General features: G+C 38.3%; 1 protein-coding gene across 2 annotated transcripts in view; it reads right to left on the bottom strand.

Moving 5' to 3' along the window:
* RSPO2 (R-spondin 2) overlaps nucleotides 1–21,609 on the bottom strand; it is a 187,597-nt gene that overhangs the window by 39,876 nt on the left and 126,112 nt on the right. For both annotated transcript variants that reach the window (XM_032467780.1, XM_006189078.3), the window contains 2 exons: nucleotides 11,460–11,603; nucleotides 9,240–9,428 (listed from right to left, as the gene is read on the bottom strand). In XM_032467780.1, coding sequence (XP_032323671.1) covers nucleotides 9,240–9,428; nucleotides 11,460–11,603 — 333 coding nt within the window. The remainder of the gene's footprint in view (nucleotides 1–9,239; nucleotides 9,429–11,459; nucleotides 11,604–21,609) is intronic.

Here is a 21,609-nt window from a genome sequence, read left to right as displayed (position 1 = left end):
AGGGTCTTGGTAAATGGAAAATGGAAATAATAGAGAGCAAACATAGTTCAGTTAGGGTGAACACAAAAAAGTGTCTAGATTTTAAAAAATAAACTGCACTAATACAAACTGGGGAATGACTTGGCTTAGAAATTTGGCAGGAAAAGATCTAAGGGTCACAGTGGACTGCAAGTCAAGGCAAAATCCTACGCTCTTTAGAAAAGCAAGCACAAAAATGCATAAACATCAGAACCCATAAGTATTCTCTGGTAATTCTCCCAAACTCAGACTCTGCTTAATGCTCTGCCCCAAATCCGAGATACGCAGTTTATCTTCTTCCTTATACCTTACCAACACAACCTCAGTGCCCTCCCCATCTTCAATCAGCATTCTACTAAAACACCTCCATGCTCAGAAGTCCCCTGTGACTCTCTCCTGCATACAAGGTAAAATTCAAAACCCTGTCCCTTCCACAGACTTGCTTCACAATCAGTCTGCGACTTCTGTTTCTGCCGTGAGCTGCTGTGACTGCCGTTCTCGACGTCTGAGCTTCAGCTGGGCCTTTCTGCTCACTCTCCCTTGGACATAAGAGGCATGCTTTGGCATCTACATCTTTCCTCACAATGTTCTGTCTCAAATGATCTCCATTTTTTAAGGTGTTTTCCGCTCACTTCTCCTAATGCAAATTTTGCTCTTCAGGAAGCGTTCCCTGGCCCAACAGCTAAGTAAGGATACAGACTCTGAAATTATAGGGATAGTAACAATACTTACCCACATTTACAAATTCAGTTTTGCTTCTTTTGTTAATTTATAAAGTGCATTTTCTTCTTCCCTAACTGGACTGTAAACTTTGGTTTCTATCACTCCCCACTTCCAATTTGCCCATTTCTCACGAACATAGAAATTAATAGATGTTTAAATAATTGATTTGATGAACCTACAGACGTAGAAAAAAATCATAGACTGCATTGGAAACTCAGCTCCAACAGGCTAATACCTGAATTATATTGGGGAAGTCAATTCAAAAGAGAAATTAGAAGGCACTTTATAACGTGTTTTAATAAAGTCAATTCAACACAGTAAGCATTTACTCAAAATCCACACGGTTCTCTCTTATCAAATAGCCTTTACAGGTTAAATTAATTGAAGGTCAGCCTCAGAAAAGAAATAAAAACCACAAAACATTATGTGAAATATTACTTCGGGGCCTGAGACAATCACCAGAAATAACTCTGCACCTAAATATGCAACTTCTGATTTAAGAACATGTAGGAAAGACACTTGACTTACTGACTAGTTCGAAGTGCAACCGACCCTCAATTAGAATGCACGTTTCCTGGACTGTCTAGATACCGTGAAGTTCTAAATGGATTCCATATTCACTAAAAGAACCTAGTGGATGATTCTAGTCAAATATAAGCAGTAAGTCAAAAAGTCCTGATTCCACGTTGCCTGTTCCTCTATCGACTGACGTTTCTTTATCATATCTTCAGCTGTCATTGAGGGGTAAACACTCCTCAGCTGCCATCTACCTTCCAGAAACTGATGTTCGTGATGTGGATGTTGTTGAAGACATTGTCCACCACACAACTCACTGCTCTGGGTGTGATTCCCTGTTTGAGAAATATGTGTAGTGTTTATCTTCCTATGGAACTGGAATGCTCCCTTTACCGCGAGAATTAACATTAATTTCCTTAATTCTATAATGTAGATCCCACCCCTTGCACACACTTAAATGTGTCTGAAATTGGAGTATTCGTATATATGTGTGTATCTATGCATACACATGCGTACATAGTCATATATACACGCATGCAGGTGTACATGTTCATGTGTGTATATGTATGGGTTTACATGTGCTATGTGTATATACATACATACATGTGTGGTGATTTTCCCTCCAAAAGCTGTTATTAAGTTGATATTTTTTATAAGTAATCTTTTATTTTAAATTAATATAGAATCATATCCACATTTTCCCTTCACCTGGTAGAAAATCCAAGCTCAAATTTTTGGCTCAATTATTTCAACCAACACGTATTCATAGGGTCTATTTTCCTTGTCAGTCCTGAGATCTTATTCTAAGGTTTTTCCTAGTTCTTAGTTCTGATCTTTTAAATTTGTTTTGGTTTAGCATGTTATCAAATATCTTTTTATATTACCGTTAAATCCTTTGAGTAATAGGCAGGATCTATAGGGGTATTAATACCAATTATTAAATGTCTCTCGACTATGCAAGTTCAAATATTTTACTTCTAGTTTCCAAAGTCCTCAAATACAAGAAAATAATGCTGACACACAGAATATTGTATAAACAGGTCAATTGTCAACCAAAATCTACTGCCTTTACACTTTTAGAGCATAATAACCTTTGCCACCTGAACCTGCTGCCCCTCTGTGTTGTACACAGTAATTTTATTGTCTTAACCAGTTCTGTACGATGACAACATGAATCACGCTGAGGTTTTAGTAAAACTGTGTCATTATTTCCATTAAAATGTTTTCCTTCTGCCTCCTAATCCTGGAGGATATCCACAAGTCCAACTCTAGGTCAATCCAGTAGCTGGCGGAGTATTTACAGGAAATCTCAAGGAGCAAACCGCCTGCACTCTTTTTATCAACACCGCTCAAAGATCCCAGTGAGGTGTCTGGTGAGGAAAATAAGTTGTTCCAAGAAACCATTAGGGGATTTATACTTGAGACTCCCTTATCTCATAAGGAAAAAAAAATGTCCCTTGTAAGAGGAGGGGGGAAAAAACTACCATGGACACCATGTGTGTCCTATTAAAGTTGTTTTTATTTTAGAGTGTTGTAAAAGTTGTTTTATATATTTTACATTAAGATCAGAGTAGCTTACTGCTGTGTAAAATTCATAAAAGAAAGTCTCCTTTGGAATTTTCCTGCCCTTGCCTTGTTCCACATAGACCATCGGGCCTTTGGTGGCATATGTAGTTGAGAAATCCTTTTTACAAGTACCCATAAAAGAGGCTAGTACATGTTGCTCCAGACTATAATTAAATGGGGCTACGAGAGAGTCCAGATGGGAAGCCGTAGAGAATGTCACAGAGGTGTGGGCTCTGCACTGGCTCACTCACTGCCTGGCCCCTGACCCCACCCCGGCAGGCAAGCCTGGCACCAGGGCAGGCTGAAAATGCAGCTGGGAGAGGAGGCTGCCTTACATGCCCCGCCTCAGCCTCCCGCGACGGGTGTTGGCATGCCCTGGGATTTCCCGTCTGAGTCCGAGACTGCACTTCATTTTCCCTCTCTGGACTTCTCATGATCTCCCGTGCACAGCACATCAGGGCTTACTTTTCTGCTCTTCCATTTCTTCAGACCCTTACCCTCTGAAATCGGAGAAATGGTCAATCTGACAAAAATCGTTGCCAAACAGCAATACAAGATCAAAAACTACCACCACCGCCAGGTGCTGGTGGTTATCCCCTGTCCACCTTCCCAGAAACAAGTAAATAAAAAATTAAGTAGTGGAAGGCGGGTGAGGGCAGTGAGGAAGGGGAGACATCCCAAGACACTGCCTAAAGGCTCCTTGTGAAGTCAGATGAAGCAGGCATTACAGATACTTTAGCTACTGAGAGAAACGTCTGGGAGCAGGTGGATCTTTGTTAAATGTCAATTTTATGTGATAATTATATATTTATATTTAAGATATGGCTGCTTATGAGCGACTGTCCCAGTTTGTAATCACTATAAAATAAACATTGCTGCCCTGTGCCCAGAGTACCTGGGAAACATTACAATTTGCTTAAAGTAACTAACACAAAGCACTGATTTTACAAGAAACAAAGCATCTAGCGTAGCAAACAGAGAGGCAACAAGAATTCCCCTTTTAGACGCTCTCTTCTTCATATAAAAATTTCAGTATCTAATATTCCTGACAACTCTGAACTTTTCAAAAGAAAAGAAGTTTCTCTCATCTTCTCTCTTCCAAACTACCCTTGAGGTTGGCATGTATAAAACAGACCACATAAATTGCAACTCAAATGTAAACAAAATGTAGAGAAATAAAGAACATATGTCTGAAGCATATTTTCTTGACCCTACCCTACTGAAAATGTGCTTATTTCCTGCTCTCGATTTAATCCATCACAATCTACAACCATCTTTAGCTATAGAATCTAATACCTAATCCACATGTTGCTGTCAGTTTATATACAGAGAACGAAATTAGAGAGGTCCTATTACTACTGCCTTTTTAAAAAAGTAGATGTTTGCAGAGATTCTGGTTCTAAGTTGGTTGCTGAATAATGTTTTCTTTTGCATCCTATCAAGTTAAAAGGCACTTTAAAAAAAAAGGTAAATGCTGGTCAAGTAATATGCATGAAGTGTAAGTTATTTTCAAATTGAAATAAGGAGTGGAAGTTTTTGTTTTTAAATTTTAGCACAGTCCTGAGAAAATACGAGGTCTTAAAGAATTGCACCTTATTTTTACTAACAATTTCAGTGAGTTAAGGCAGCCAGTGAATTAAGCAAGAGGGAAGAAAGCTATCTCTGCATATGTCAAAGTATCTCTTAAATTACCTTAACAGTCTGATTGCTTAGGTGTGTCAGAAAGACAAAGGCCTTTTGAGGCCCAGAGCTACCAGATGTGGGGGAGGGTCTCAGACCCCCAGGGCTTCTGTGCCGGCCTGGAGCTGGGGGGAGGGACAAGTGCTTGGTGTGGCTCAACAGACAGCCTCCGCTGCAGGGCAACTTTCAAAGACTAAGGATGGAAAGAATAACCTCGAAGTCACACTTTTCTCCCCAACAAACTGAGGACAAATGATACTGAAATTATAGAAGACGGACACAGCAGGGGTGGCTGAATCAAAACGAAGCCAGTGGCTCCGCACTTTGGCATTTATAAAATGACCTTTGAATTACTCTTCACTAACTATCTCAAATGGGAGGATGTTGGGACGGGTTGGTGACAGCAGACTGTCATGTTTAAAAAATATATATTTGTTAAAAAAAAAAAAAAAAAAGTAAAATGATGCACCAGGGTGGAGGGAGAAACAGTTTAAAGTCAACTACTTCGATGTTGGACAACCATGGCTTTGATTTTTAATATAAGGAACAAGGAAAAGGCACAGGAAAAAAAACTTGAGTTTCCTGGGCAAGGACTCTCGGTCCTACTCTTGGCTCTACCACTGATAACTTGCTCTGTTGCCATGGACCAGTCAGAGCCTCCTGGATCTCAGTTCCTTCCCCTTCCCTGACATGTAATGGGAGAATCAAGGATATTCACAAAACATAGCCATTGAGTCAATAGCTAAAAAAAAAAAAAAAAAAAACAACTCTCCCTTAGGTCTTCAAAAGATCTCCTTCATTCACATCTCTGTTAACTCTCTCAATTTCTCTGAACACCCCACATAAAATAATACACTCCCAGCCCAGTCTTTCACTAGCTCCGTATCTTACTTTATTTTTCTTCACACAGCTCCCATCTCCTCCTGAAGGGATGCACTCATGCACTTACTTCTTTATTGCCATGCTTCCCACTAGAAAAAGCTCTGTAAGGACTCTGAGCAACATCATGCCTAGACCAATGATTGGTTCACAGCACTGATCAATAAACACCAGATGAATAAATCAAAATTAGTTGTCATGGGACTTTATAGGTGGGACTGAGTATTTCAGGTTGGGACTATGTTGGCCAATCCTGTGAAAGACCATGGCCACCTCCAATCCCCTCAACCTGGTATATAAGCATCTTCTAAACCTCTGTTTGTCATTTAAATATGATAGTAGCATGTGTATATTTTTCTATTAATACATTGCCTAACGTATAACATAGTTGAGACCTGAAATCCCTTCCATTTTAAGCTGCAGGCTATATATTAACAGAATAAGCTGGTCCCAACAGGATGAATTCTATTAATTAGTGTGCTCAGGGTGGGAGGGAGCAGAGTGAAGATAGTTCTATCTGCTTTGAGTGTAGTCTTCATTTTTATTAGCCCATTTTTTGTTTCCTAAACTCGCTGTCAGTTTTTTTTCCTCTAGCTCACTGTCAGTCTTTCCCTTTGTTCCACGGTCTTTTATGATCCTCTCCTTCTTTCTCTATCCTCCTATTTTGGTAGCTAAACCATAGGTCACGTGTGGATTTTAGAAGAGTCTTGCTCAGTCTTTGAAGCTCACTGTCTGTGGAAAGGAAGGAGGAGGAAGGAAGAGGGTGAAAGCTGCCAGGTGTAAACGGCACAGTAAAGCTCCTGGAAAAGTCTTCAGTTCTTGGTGTGTAACCACACTCTCGGGCTTACAGTTCTCTTCCTCACCCTTCACCTGACGACCACAGAACTTACCCCATCTTTCAGCAATTAATCTTAAGGTCACTGGATTTTAGAACTAGACTGGATCTTAGAGATCACCTACTCCAATACCCTCAATTTACAATGAGGAAATAGAGGCCAAAAGAGGTTAAGTGACTTGCCAAGGGTCATGGAATTAATGAGTTGACAGGGTGCAGAGACCCAGATCTCCTGATCGCCAGACCAGGATCCTGAAGAATGAGGGTCAGAAAAGCCCAAGAAACTCTACAGATTATGTCACCAGAAATGAAAGAAAAGATAACTATTCAAAAAGAAAAGGTTGTAACTTCAAGTCATAAGTCAATCCATGACTTAAGATGTTTCCAAATATTCTCATACTTTTAAAAGCAAATAAGCACATGATAATTAAGGGAAAATAGACTAAAGCATGACACTGTTGTTTTTAACTCTTACCACTTGTTTTCTCATTTTTGATAGTTTTCAGTGTAGTATCTTCTGTATCTAGGACTATTCCATTTTGCTGACCTCTGACTTACGCCTCCCAGTAATCAAAAGCAGCCGATTTTAACGTGCCTGGGCTCTAGTGTGAAGGACGTGAAGGCTGCGTTTGTGTGCAATCAGGTTAAGACTGGCTCCAAGAGCAGAAGAGTCCATACATATGGTGAAAAGACCTGAAAAATGCCTGTATTCCCAACCTGATTGCGACTTGCATTTTGGCATGGTTTGTCAAAGCAGATCACCGAAATCAAGTCAAGATGTGAAATGGGATAAAGTGGTTTTCTTCTCCTTTCTTTCATTCATCACCGTGACCTACTGAAGAAAGAACTTTTTCCTCTCTCACCTGAGGCAAGGTGGGACACTCCACTGGAAGTTATGCCAATTTTTTTCAATTGGTGCTCAAGTTCCAAAATTAATTTTCTAGTTTTCATTTCCTACCTTTGTAAATAGAAGTTATTTTATTTTGGAGTCACTTTCCATTTCTGTCAAGAATTCGATTTTAGTTCCCTTTTTATAAAACATGAGACACATTCCAATATAACTTTGTAGACCCACTAACTTTAAAGGTTACTTAAAAATTGAATTTATTAAACTGAGTATGTAGATAATGGGGATTAGAACAATAGCTGGTCTAGCTTAATAAATAATATTTGGGAAAACCTCAACATAAATTAAATCAAAGTGCATTACTGGTTCACTTGTCAAAAAGAATATTAGCAGATGATACATAAACACTTGTTTGACATAATTTTACTTGCTGACCAGATCAGGTTATATCTGTTAGGACAGTGTACTGTTGTTGGAAGCCTAGGAACAAAAATGCAGTAAACTTTGTCTAACAATCTAGCTGTTACCTACAAACTTCTCAAGCAAGACCTGGGGCTGGGTCAAAACAGTGTTGGAGGGGAGGGAAATGTGCTTTAAGCATGTTTGTTACAGGAGCATTTTCAGGTTAATTTTTGCTATTAATGTAAACCACAATTGGGGGACCACGTTGCTGGAAAAGGAGTGGTAGGGGGTGGTTATATAAACAATATACAACAAAGAAAGTCTTTATTTCCAATACCTGAATACATCAGGTTTGCTTTTAGGCACAAGGTTGCAGGTTAAACGCTCTCAGCTACCCAAGAAGTGGCTTATTGGTTTTGTAAGAAAATATTTTCTTATATTTTGACTGAAAAATACCCAGTTTAATGGAACAAAACCATCCTTGTTAGTGAAAAGCAGACCCAAAAAAACTTTGTTTCAGAGACTCCGCAAAGAAAAGCAAAACTAATTCAAGAGGAAAAGCTGCCTTCCTAACAGTAGCTTCTGAATCTGGATCTAATAGTTCTGCAAGGCCAACTGGAGTCTTCAAGTCTTAAAAGTTTTATCTTCCTCCATGGATCATAGACATTCTCTATGAGGCAGCATAATATGGATATAAATCCATTCTAAGCAGATATATATCCCCTCTCTGGGCTACAGGCACGAAGCTGAAAAGCTATGCCCCAACAGCAAGAACGAAGGCAGACGAAAGCTTTCTTTATTTCATAGGGCGATTTTCTAAATGCAACTTTTTTTTGCTTTTCTGTCTTGTGCATTAGAAAAATCCCAAGTTCATCTCTAAACTAAGTAACATCGCTAGCAGTAAAATAAGCAGCAATCCTGCTTTAAGAACCGCGGTGTCAGCGCAGAGAACTGCATGTCAACACCCTGGGCTTCAGCCAGCACCTTAGTTCCGTACATGTCTCTTCATTTGCAAGTGGGCCTAATCCTGTTATTACAGAGTCATTACTGCAAATCGACGCAATTACTACAAAGACACAAATAAACAGACACATACCAGTAGCTGTTTTCTACAAATTATTATCAAAACAAAAGAGAACCAGCTAATTGTGGTAACATTAAGACCATGTTTATTCCTCCCAGTGTTTGGGCAAGTTTATTTGAAGTTGTCATCTTCAACTAGTAACGATGCAGATGATTTTACAGAGTCCATAAACCTTTCTAATCTAAACTCTTCTCAACTGAAAATTGGCCGCTTCTCTTAGAGCAACATCTGCAAAGGCCTGATTTCCCAAGAACCGGCTTTTATGGTACATTAGCAAAAAAGAAAAAAGGAAAACCTGACACGCACACACATTTAGAAATCTCATTTTAAAAGCTCATTCGGACCTACGATGAAAAAGAATATGAAAACGAATATATGTATGTATATGTAGGACTGAACTATAATGCTGGACACCAGACACCGACACATTATAAACTGACTATACTTCAGTTTTTTTTAAAGTTCATCTGGAATGTTCATCTTCTAAATTATTTTCACATATGATGAAAATAAATGAAATATTCACTTTATATTCTTCACAATTGAAGCATTCATCTCTAAGGAATTACAATGTAGAATCTTACTTTCTCACCAATATTATCAGGTTTTCTTCATGGATAAATACTCTTTATCAGGAAGAGGAGAATTCAGAAAGCACCCAGCCCATGGAAGCGATTATCCCGACTCACCTCCTGGACAGTGCCTCATGGCCATCTTACATCTCCTGGATTCAGCGATGGTTGGACATGGTATCGTGTCTTTTGCTGGTTTTTTAACAATTTGCCGTGTTCTGGTTTCCAGACCCCACTTAAATCCACATGTGCGATTATTCCTGCTACAAGTTCCCCATTCGCTCCAATGACCAACCTCACATCCTTCTAATAAAGAAAATACAAACAAACACAGATAATAATTTAGCACACATTTCTCCACGGTCCTCAAATTTATACAGCAGCGTTTCTCCACTCCCCCACCAAAAATTAAGCTCTACAGCCCACAAAGTCCTGTATACACCTTTTAGGAACATAAATAACTTGAATTATGGAGTTATAGATAAAAGTAAACAACTGCCACAGAAGTAATTTAAAAACTATTATTTTCTATTTGTCTTAGTTCATTTTTTGAAGGGATGCTAAAGACATTGAAATATAGAATCTTTAAAACACTCGGTGGCTATAACCTACAGTAAAAGATACTATTTTCATACCATGGCAGGAGAAAAAATCTTGCAGGTTAATTCTGCACACCCCCACTGAAATTCACAAGAGTGGTAGGTTTATTTTGGAAGTCAGTACTTGGTAAAAAGGATCGGGAGTGTGTTTTGCCTTTTCTGATTATCTCAGTTCTTTTAATGGGCATTTGGAAACCACAGTAGGTATTTCTTACCCCCTAAATTGATGCTATTATTTAAAAAGTAAACAAATACAGTCAGATATTTGAAAATGTATTTTTTTCCCTAGGTATGTAAAAGCTTTTAGCATCCTCTTTTGTAAGTTCATGTAGTGGAAAAGTAGGCTGCCCTTCAACACCTTGGGATGGGAGAAGGGGAGAGGGAATAAAAAGAAATATGCAAAGTTAAACTTCCTCATCAACTTCACCATTAAAAGCCCCATCACTAGCAGACGAGGACCCAGGCTCAGGGTCCACACACAATTAATATTTCCACATTACAGATCTCAACAGACATCACAGTGACTCAGCTTTTTCAAATCTATTTAAGATTTTTATTCAGGGGAATGCATAGGACTATTGTTAATCTATTAATATTTAAGGGCTTCATGAGAATTTCCACTGGACATCTGTAATGAGTGTGGGTCTTGCCTCTCAAAAGCAAATTCAAAGACTTGAATATGCTCTTCTGGTGACTATTTTTCAGTAGGGTGCTGCCTATATGAACATATTAACTCACACATATTATAGGAATGTTTTAGTATATGTTTCTTCAAAAACCTCTCATTTTAGTGTGTTCTCTGCAAGCTTTCCAATATATGATTACAGACTACTTCAATATTTCTGCAGTAAAAATGTTCTCAATTTAGGTCTCCATTTTAAAGAGATAGAAAGTCTCATTTATAACATATTGCTCTGCTATACATCCTATCAGATATATAACGTCAAATAAAACTCACAGAGGGGGGACAGGGAGCAGGTGGGAGTGGTGAAGATGCCATTACACCTAAGATGATATTCAGGCATTTATTAAAACATAAGTACTGACAGATCTTTACCTTTAAATCAGTGGTATAAAAATACTGAAGTTTTTTTAAAAAACACTCAAAAAATATAAAATTTATAGAATGTGTATTCCTAATTATTATTCACCAACAGTATATATGTGTATATTAAATTATGCAGTCCCCATATATAAATTTAGTAGAAGTAAAACTGTTTTAATGTACTTTACAACATGCAGTCAATCATCAACAAAGTGAATTTGGCACAAAAAATCTCTTTCCAGGTTTGTTTTTTATTTTACGCTAAGCAAGAAACTCCATAATTAATACACATAACAAAAATGACAGACTAGTTAACTACATGGCACTGCTTGAAAATTTTTACTTCTAAAGAAAATGCTTCTTTAACAGTGACTAATAATTTATTAAGATAATTAAGAAATGGATGTATTACACAGATGATGAAAATATTATTCTCAGCATTTAAGTAATTTAACCTAACAGATGTACAACTAGCAAATTTTGTACCAAGATGTAATATATGATACTACCCAATTGCATGATGCCTAAAGAACTCAGAAAGCCAACAAAGAACTTCAGTAATTTTCAGTTCTAATTCATAACAAGAGAACCAATTTGTTTTTAGGATGAATATATCCAGCATGCTCCCCACTTCCAAGAAATAGATATTAAAATAAAAGTTGAAATTTGAAAGTTACACTAAAAACTACTCACCCACACATTCCATGGTTTCATCTAATGGTGCAAAACCATCTGGACATTCCTCAAAGCAACGGCCTCTATGCAAATAAAAGCCTACTTTGCACTTGGTACAAAAGTCTTTGCTAAAGCAAGAATCACAGTTTTCTATTCTGCATCCTAAAAAACAATTTTAAAGAGAAAAAGAAAATTTCAGTCAAACACTTACTGGTTTTGCAAATAAAACTTTCACAAACTCACCGGTTAGCTCCACTGGAATTCTAGCAGTCAGAGAAATATGTGTTCAACTCATTTGCTTCCTGATGCCATCTCATTCTAAATCGCTCCTACCTCTTCCAACAGCTCACCACATCAATAGGCTAAGACAAAATTCCAGCCCGGGGCCCTAGGCAGCATGAGACCCTTCAGAAAGTTTTGCAGCTCCAAATAGGATTAAAACAAAGGATTAAGAAGAAAGAGAAAATACTCCCTGGACAAATTACATTGCTGCTGGGACTGAACTCCATTCTGCTCTTCAACAGACCGACAATGAAAAACACAGTGGGAATACTCTAGTCAATGTCTTCTGTTCCAGAGCAGTAAATTAAAATTCTGTTTAGTGCATTTACTTGTATCAGAGGGTGTCTTGACTTGGAGGGGTAGTTTAGGTCATTTTCTTTTTTTTCCTTTTGAAAATCTATTGTGTCAAAACTTTATGCATTTCCATTTAGTCTTCATAGTAATTCTGCAAGGTGAGCAGTACTACCCCTATTTTGCAAATAAGGAACCTGAGACTAAGATTAAGCCAGAAGGCAGGTAGTGGCTGAGATGGCTCTGAAAGCCCCCCAGAATGGATTGCCTCCTCAATCAGTTTTCTTTTCTCTGTAATGCACTAGCTGAATTTTGTTGGGAACATATGGTGAAACAGAAGTGCTTTTGGGTCTGCTAGGTATGGGTTTGAATGCCAGCTCTGTCCTTACCAGCTCTGTGACTCACTGACTACAAGGCTATTATGAGGATTTGTAATAATATATGTAAATTGACTGGCTCGTAATAGGTAATCTGCAGAGAAACACAACAGTGGATTAGAAACACGTATTTTTCCACTAAACTGTACGCATTACAACAAGGTGTAAAAAGAAGCAATAATTTATAGGCTTGTATTCTAGATCAGATTCCTCTGTATGTCAGTAACATCTGGGCCAAGGGTAACTGGCTTGCACAGGTGAAAATAAATCTACCTGAAGTACTCTTCAAGGAGAAGGACGAAAAGGTTGGAAAAATTGGTTAATTGAAAGGTGAGGTTTTCAACAGATTACAGTTACATTACTTGTAACAGATTTAATTCATGGCAATTAACAGCACATAAAGCTCTATGAAAACTCCCTGGCAACACTTTTCTTCATTTAACAAGCCTCTGAGTGCCAGTACTGTAGTTGGTGCTTTAATGATTCAGAAAAGCTTTAAAATACAGTTTCTGCAACCAAAGAGATAGTAGAATAAAAAATGTAACCAAAACATGAAATCATGGGATATTAAAATTTTGACAGTTGCAAAAATAAAGGAAGAAAGCAGAATATAAACACTAAAAAATTGTTAAAATAGAGTACATTATAAATTACAGTTTCTAGACACATAAAACAAAAATGGCAACTCTTCGCCTTTCAATTTTGAGCCTAAATAGGTCTTCATGTATTAAATGACCACCATGAAGCAGCTAATTCAAATTCTAAAATGCTACTCAAATTTACAATTGGAAAACCAGCTATGTGTGGGTGAAAGTCTATGGTCAAATTACACTATTGCTCTTTTAGGGGAGCACGGTGGGCAGAGAAGAACAGTTTATCACCCCATAAAATGTTCATTTGCAGTCTTAAATGCTGCAACCTGTATTTTAATAAAATGGTGGTCTATAGCTGGTCAGTAGCTTCTTAATCATGGTCAAAATACAAGACCGTCATGTCCACAAATTGTTGGTTTTCTTGCTTACTTTTTTTTTTTTTTAAAGCAAGCAGCCCTTCCTGTTAGCAGAATTATTTTCCAAGAAATAATGATAAACAACAGAACTAAAGGGTGAAGAGAACAAAGCATTTATATACATATTTTAAAAAGGACTATACACTTCCTAAATCAGCTGTTATCTACAAGATCTGATTTTTTTAAGTCCATGGCCTGCGCCAGTAAGCTTTTTGGCCAAAAAGTTACAGCAATAAGCATTTGGAAATAATTTTACAAGGTCCTTTCCTGATCTTTATGGTTACTTGTAGCTCTCTTTCCTCGTTTCACTCCACGCTCCTAGTACCCGTTCATAGAATGTGGAATTTCTGAAATGCCTATCATTCTCTCTGAAGTCCCCTAGGACTTCTTCAGACATAAATCTGGCTAAAAGAAAACTTAATTATTTGTCCTCAACCTTAAGTCCAATAAAAACCTGATGCATTCAAATTATAAAATACTACAACCATGAAAAAGCACAAGGTGAATTATAAGCAATGACTGAGAATAAGCTCTAAGCCCCATCATTAAATAAAAAAAGCAAGCTGCAGGGTAGAGTCTGATGCAATAAAACTGCATACACACGTAATGTGTGCGTATATGAAGCAGCTTAGAGAAGTTAATTTGGGGAGGTGGGTAGTGGAATTTTGAAATATTAAAAATTCTATTTCTGAGTCATAAGAGTCTTTTTAATCGTAATGTATTTATGTATTAAGAGTAAAACACTAAAAGATATTTTAATACACATTTGTGACCTACTTAAATTTACAGAAAATACGACTACATTGACATTCTAAAAAGAAAATTTTTAAGAGACAAGAATGAATCAAAGAATATTACCCCATCCCGATTCTTTTTTCAGATCTAGGTACATGAAAATTATACCCTTTATAAGACAACACTGACCCTGCCTTAGCCTTCAAAACAGTCATTTGACCACTTCTTGCCTATGTCCTCTGTTTTCATATGTTCAGTAGTACTTCCTAAAACATTAGGGAAAAAACAAGTATGTTTTAAATTCATTAAAGCATTTAAATAAAAGCTTTGATTGGCGCCAAGTTGTAACATCATCCTTAGCTGCGCCCACCTTCCTGGTCTCAGTCACTCTTTGCCACAACATAAAACCAACCCAGGCCAGCTACACACTTAGCAGCCTGAACTGACACAGCTCATTTCATCATCAGCACCTTTGAGCTGAAAGCTTTTCAAAGCTAGAAACTGCATACACCACCTGCTTGACATGCTTCAGCACCTGAAAACCTTTTCTTACCAGTTCCAGGTCCATCCACAACCCTGTCCTATTCAGCCACTTCTCGAACTCTTCCTCTTTGGAAAAACCACCACTTGTACAGCCTCGTAGTCCTAGACTTCCATCCCCCAGCCTGTAGCCACTCTCCATCAGCTTCTTAAGCTTGTTATCCTTACACAGTTTGGATTCACATCAACTTTATTAACTCGTTTTTCATAGAAAAATAAAACATTCTCATTACAAGTAAAAATTCAAAACAATGCGGAAGGTTTAAAGGAAAATACAGAAATATTCTTCCTTCCCTGAATGACACATCAGGTCTACTCCCCAGAAATAACCACTATATTAACAGGTCAGGAAAATCTTTATGTCAATTTTATAAATAAATGAGTTTTAAAGCACCAGTGGGATCATTCAATAGACTGAAACTTTACAAAACTTTATATTGTCTGAGAAAACAGGCATATCAAAGTTTATTAAACATGGATCTTTTCTATAAAAATCTGGGCTTTAGGTCCTTGTTCAGAAATACAAGACCCTACTTTATCCAACTTACATGCTTTTAAATTACTGTGCCTCCTCAAAAATGCAGTTCTACCAAAGGAGGACTGCCAGTGTTGGCTTAAGTAAAACTACTGTCCAAGTAAAACTATCCAAATGTAAACTGATGGGGCTGTCATTTGATGAGGGGGGCTTACTCTGAAACAGAGAAATGGGCTGAGTACCCGCCTTGGTCCTTCTGTGGTGCCTATACAGGCTCCATTACAACATTTCTGAAATTATATTCTAATTCAGTTCAACAGTTCATTCCAAACATTCTCCAAAAAATCAAGTATGTGCCAGGTATTGTACCATTTTATGAGAACATAAAATTATAATACCCATTTCATGTCCTAGAGGTGTGAAAGCCAAAGAGAAGGGCCATGAGGCACTTTCTGAGCATTGCAACATAACACATGTTGCAGGCATAGAAGCATGTGCTGGGTACATTAGAGGCAGAGAATACAGATCCGTTTCTCTTCTGCCATTACAACCTTCATCTATATTTATTTTTTTCTCAATCTCTGAATTCCTTGTTTCTAACACAGGGCCGGACACATGGTGGAGTTTTAGTGCTTGACAAGGGAACTAACATGAATGCCATTTAAAAACTCGATTCCTTTATATTTCAAAACTCATTTGAACACGTAACATAAGATTGCCTGCACATGCCCTGTAAATATCTTTCATACAAAAAGAATCCGCGGTTGCTGGTGAAGGACTACAAATCTTACTGGAGGAACAAACAGTCCAACACCTGAAAACAATTATAATACGAGAACGTACATATTGAAGTGTGGCAGATAACACGTGCTATGAAGCTGGAACCGCCACTGAGCAGGTTAGAGAGACGCCGGGGAGAGTGGAGTCCTGGGAGGGCAACTCCATCAGGAGTCGGTGGGGCTGGTTCACGTGGTACGGGACCGGCCCAGTGAAGAGGGGCTCGAATGAACTGGAGGTTCGATGGGGAGGATGGTTACTCAGGTTTAGACTGCTCTGGGTGGGCAGTTTCACCTCTTATTTTACTTAGTTTCAAAAAAGGTCAAATTTTAAATTATGTCTACTTTGTGTGGTTTTCAGTACTTCAGTAACATTCAAAGTTACTAAAGATGAAGCTCAGGTTCAGGGCTTGGTCTGACGAAGAGTGAGAGGCCCCCACAGACTCGAGCTCAAGACCAGCACGGTCTGGATGGTACCTGGTTGGTCCCCTCATTTCGACAGAGGAAAGCCCCGGGGGCCAGCATCATGAACACAGCTGGAGGCAGGGATGAGAAAGCAGAGTTCCTGCACTTCAGGACTGTCTGTTGCCAGGAAAGGCAGCTACACTGACGACTACACAGAGTGAGCTGGGGAGAGCATATTTTCAGGAAATTAAGCTTCCTGAAAGCAGGAAGGAAAAAAGCAGAGAGGCTCATACTCTTCGAGGTAAACGTCAGAAGAAAAGGAGTTAAGAACAATCAGAACCAACAGACTAGGTGGAGAAGAAGATGAACTGGGAGCAGAGAAAGAGCCACGTTCCCCGCTCTCCCCGCCCCAGCCCAGCCCCTCTTCCTGCGATGCCACTGCTCCCTCAGGGCCTTGGCACACCGAGAGGCTTTTATTCATCTCCCCAGCAAAATCTGGATGACTAAAACCATCTCTTATTTGAGTATCTCAGCATGACTAATCATATAAATGAAAAAATGAAAACTTTAAACTAAAAGCAAAAAAAAATCCAACCTTTGTTCAACCCAACTGTGAACATGTCATTCTCTGTAAGACAATCAATCATTGGAGAAAGAATCAGTGAGGTAGAGAGGCCCTCAGACATGCACTGAGCCATCTACGTCTGTTATTTCTTGGTCACAGGGCTGTGGGCTTCAGGCTCCTCAGCACATGGTGAAAACCTGACAGCTTGCTGTTCCCCAGCTGCCTGTCATGTCTCCCCCCAACACCTCCCTCCAGAGGGTGGCAGACACACCCACGGGGGCCCTTAGTCTTCAGGTTGTAGCTGCAATGCTCCAAGAGCATCTGGTCAACCCCTGCAAAACCCTAGAGGTTTCTCAGCTTAGTGTACTGAAATTTAAACAGAAATTCAAGAGACCGGTTATTCCAAGACACTTGAAATTAGACTTTAAGCAATTTTTTTCCACATGCAAAGTATTAGGCTGTGCAACTTAATATGAGGTTTCTTGAAATTGTTTAAATATTTTTAGGCTTCTCTAACAACTTCAAATACTACTGTTTAACATTCCTTCTCAAAACTTGCAATGGTTTATAAATATCCCTAAATAAAACTTTTAAGCTTTATGTTACCCAAATCATGCCCTTCTGATGTGTACTATTGCAGTAATCCCATTAGAAGAATAGGAATTGATGAAAACTATGACCTAAAATCTAAAATTACATTTTTTTCCTAGTTACACACAGCTCATTAGAAGCTTCATTATACTTCACCCTAAAGAAAATGAAGGACAGATTTAAAGGTTTCAAGATTCAGTGTTACATACTTATAACTGAACTATTTGAGTGACGGTGCAGAAAAACTAGCATTAATCTCACAAAATTAACAGAAGATCCAGGGAAGAAGTCTGGGTAAAACCCACCTGAAGGGATTTAAGGCAAGATTGCCTTTATTAGTTAGGGGAGTTAGCGAAGAGTGAAATTCAGCTCTGTCAAGGGCAGAGCAGGATTTAGAACAAGAGCCAAAGGCAGGAAATAAGAACTGTGTTGAGAATATAGTGGCGTTTCAAATAGTACAGCGGTTAGCAGACTGAAGTTAGAATCTTGGCTCACTTACCGTTGTGTGACTCTGAACAAGTCAGGAAAGCTCTCTGTGCCTCAGTACCCTCATCTTTAAAAAAGAGGAAACGTCAGACCCTATCTCACAGAATAGTTGAGAGGAGTCAGGTTTAACAGAGGCAAAGATCCTAGCACGTTATCTGCTGTATAATTAGCGAACACAGAATGTGAGCTATTATGAGTGTGAAAATTTGCCACATCGGATAGTCCAAGATGGTGGGTGGAAGGTCAAATAAGATATCAGGACATTGTATGTGTACATGTATATATAATTAGTAAGTTTCAATTATGTATCATATGCAGTCATATAATAAATTTTAATTATATACATATGTGTATGTGTATATATATATTACTCAAATGAAATGCATTATCCAAGGACCACTATCGATAGTAAACATAGTAGCTTTACCCTTGTTTAGGTCACACACCTAAACAAACAAAATACAATCATTTGTTGCGTACCTATGTGGAAAGTCATCTACTTCAGACATTCAGAATTAGGATTTAGGAAAACTGAGATCTAAATGTAATTTTGAATTTAGCGGGGGGAGTACCATATCCTCTCTGTGCCCTACTCCTTCACCATCACATAGGAAGGGAAAATCTCCGGCTGACCTGTATCATAGCATTATTCAGAGTATCAAATTAAAGATGAGAACAAGAAGAAAAGGTTAAAAAGCACCACATAAAACTTGGATCACTCCCTAGAGCCAAATAAGCCTAACCTCCAACAGGTACCGCTTCAAGCATGCAGTGCGCCTTCCTACGCACTGTAAAGATGTGCAATGTGTGAAACGCACTAAAGAAGGCCTGTCATGGCCATTGAGTCAATGACCGCAGGGTTAGTAAAAATCCTGGTCTGGCAGTAATTTTAAACCCCAAATTGCTATTAGGTAGGATGAATGAATTCCATCCAGAACTGCATACATTGTTTTTCAGGTAACTATAGAAATCTGTTTTATATGCCAAAAGTGCCCTTTATTTCAAATTTGGAGGATATATATGCCATCAAAAATAACTGTTTTCTCCTGATTTTTTTTTAACTCAAAGTGTTACAATGGTTCATTAAAAAAAAAAAAAAAACCCTCAGACTTGTAAAATACGTTGCTGGTAGCTTCACGGTAACATTTGACTATGTAGAAATTACATCTTACCACCCACACAAAGAAATCTGAAGACACATTGAGGCTTGTGTAAAATCATGTGGTCATATAATAAGGTACTATAAAAATGTTGGCTTCATTTCTCATATATTCTAGTGATGGATATTTGAAATCATTATCAAAACAACTGAAATTACGTTTGCTGGGAATACAAAGCTAGGTGTTCAAAGGGCTTTTTTTTTCTGCATTTAAAGGGGGTGAGAGAGAAGAACAATTACCTCATTATAAAGTAGGAAAGGAATGTGACAGCAATGAAAAAGTTTTAAAAATTATAAAGCAAATTAATATCTCATCAGATTTTAAATTCCTGCCAGTAGCTGATGGCTCATCTTGGTTACTTGTTACACATTTCCTTTTCTGGTAACTTGTCGTTCTTTCAACATTAAGGTGGAACCAAAGCAGACTAATAAACTTCAGACCTGAGACTTAGTTGAATTTTTCCAAATGTTGGAAAATGTGGATCTCTCCACCCGTCTAAATGGAAAAGCATATGTAAGCTAATATATGCCTTGCCCTCCACTCAAACTCCATCCAAGGAAAACAAGGAGAATCTCTTAATCCCTTCACACTGCAAATAGGCTAGAGAAGGACACAGCAAACTTGTCCTGTAAAAGACCAGAGAGGGAGTATTCTGGGCTCTGTGAGCCATGCGGTCTCTGTCTAAACTCAACTCTGTTGTAGAACAAACTCAGACACAGACAATACATAGGTGATTAAGTGGGACTGTTTTCCAGTAAAAATTTCCAAGCCCTGAAATTTAGTTATCTTTCCTGTGTGTCATAAAATATTATTCTTCTTTTGACTTTTTCTAACCAATTAAAAATCTGGAAGTTATTCTTTCTCAAGGGTCCTACCAAAAAGGTGACAAGCCAGATCTTGCCCATGGTTATAGTTTGCTGACTACGATACCTAGAGAATGATTGAAATCCATTGGGCACACTGGAGGGAAAAGGAAAAAAAGAAAAGGATTTTGTTAAAACGCCAAATGGTAGCATTTAAGCTTAGGAAGGCATAGTACTGTCTTATATACACCATCCAGCTGTGCACCTAAGGCAAAGCTCAAATGAATACGAGGATGCTGCAATTTAGTTATTTCAACACAGGGACAATGTTACTTCAATGTTTCCCCCACTATATTGATAAATCAAGAAGGATGACTTTATTGGTTAGCAATAGGTCAAAATTCCACCCTATTTTAATAAACTTTTAAATTGATTATGGCATTGACTTGTCAGTGAAGGGGTTGATTGAAGAGGGAAAAAAAGAGTAATTTTACAAAAACAATGTTTTTGGCTAACACCTGCACAATGTTTACAGCCAGTTCTATGGTCTGATGATGTCTTTACCCAGCCCTGTTTGTGAAGGTGGCCTTGTCATGTCTGCCCACCTCGTCTGATGATAAAAGTAGCTACAGTCTTCGCTGTGCCCTGTATTGGCAGCCAAGCCTCAGGCTCATCAGTGGGCTTCTCAGAACCTCTGTCACCTGCTTTGTAAACAGGGATAACACTATCTTCCTCATAGGACTGCCAGGAACAGATGAAAGAATATACATGAAACACTTTTAAAAACTAAAGTGCAAAACAGCTGCCTTACTTACACAAAGGGAAACAGAGTGCAAGGTAGCATTTGCCTTTAACAGAACGATGCTTTCAAATTTGGGTCTATCCTGAAATAATAGGCTTTTTGAAGAGAGATACCAAATCCACAAGAAAATTCAATGTAAGCTTGAAAAAGTAAGAGCAGACTTTTAAATATCAGAGCAGACTTTAAACTTTCCAAATATCAGTATCCTAATTAAAAATTTAAAAATATTTTATAAGTAGTATGGAAAATCACATAGCCATGTTTACCACAGAGAAAATATCCATCCTAGCTCTTAGGACAGCTATTTGAGATAATCGGTCATCCAGATCAAATAGGATTACAGAGTACACTTTGCGTTTTCTCTAGAGGGTTACCCAATACAATTAAAGCAGGGTCTGTCTTGCAACACTGTCATGCCATAGCACATCCAACACCTGCAGCATGAAGGTGAATAACCATTACTGATGGTGTTAATAATCACCCCGATCTGGCCTACATCTTAAATCCTTGGAGATTTAGGCATTCTGGTGCTCCAGATTACAATGATCAAACTAAGATGACTCTAGTACAGTCACACAAAGACCTCTGTGACTTTCAAACACACAAGTTAATCATGTCATTTCTTGCTTTAAAATCTTTCAAGGGCTTCCCTTCACTTCCAGAATCAGTTCAAAGCCCTGATTTTAAAACACATGATCCTTCTTGCCAGACATACCCATCTGCTACCTTTTACCCTAGCCGTGCTGAAGTTTCCTCAGAACTCCCCATAACCTCCCAGCACCCAGAAACCCATGACAAAAATTCTTCTCACACAGTCGTTAATAACTACGTTCACCATAATCCCCCACTACATGGAGAGCCCGTGAAGAAA

This window comes from Camelus ferus, chromosome 25 (assembly GCF_009834535.1).
Source record: "Camelus ferus isolate YT-003-E chromosome 25, BCGSAC_Cfer_1.0, whole genome shotgun sequence".
NCBI lineage: Eukaryota > Metazoa > Chordata > Mammalia > Artiodactyla > Camelidae > Camelus > Camelus ferus.
Note: the sequence above shows the minus strand (reverse complement) of the source record. Positions and strands in the feature narration are given on the sequence as shown.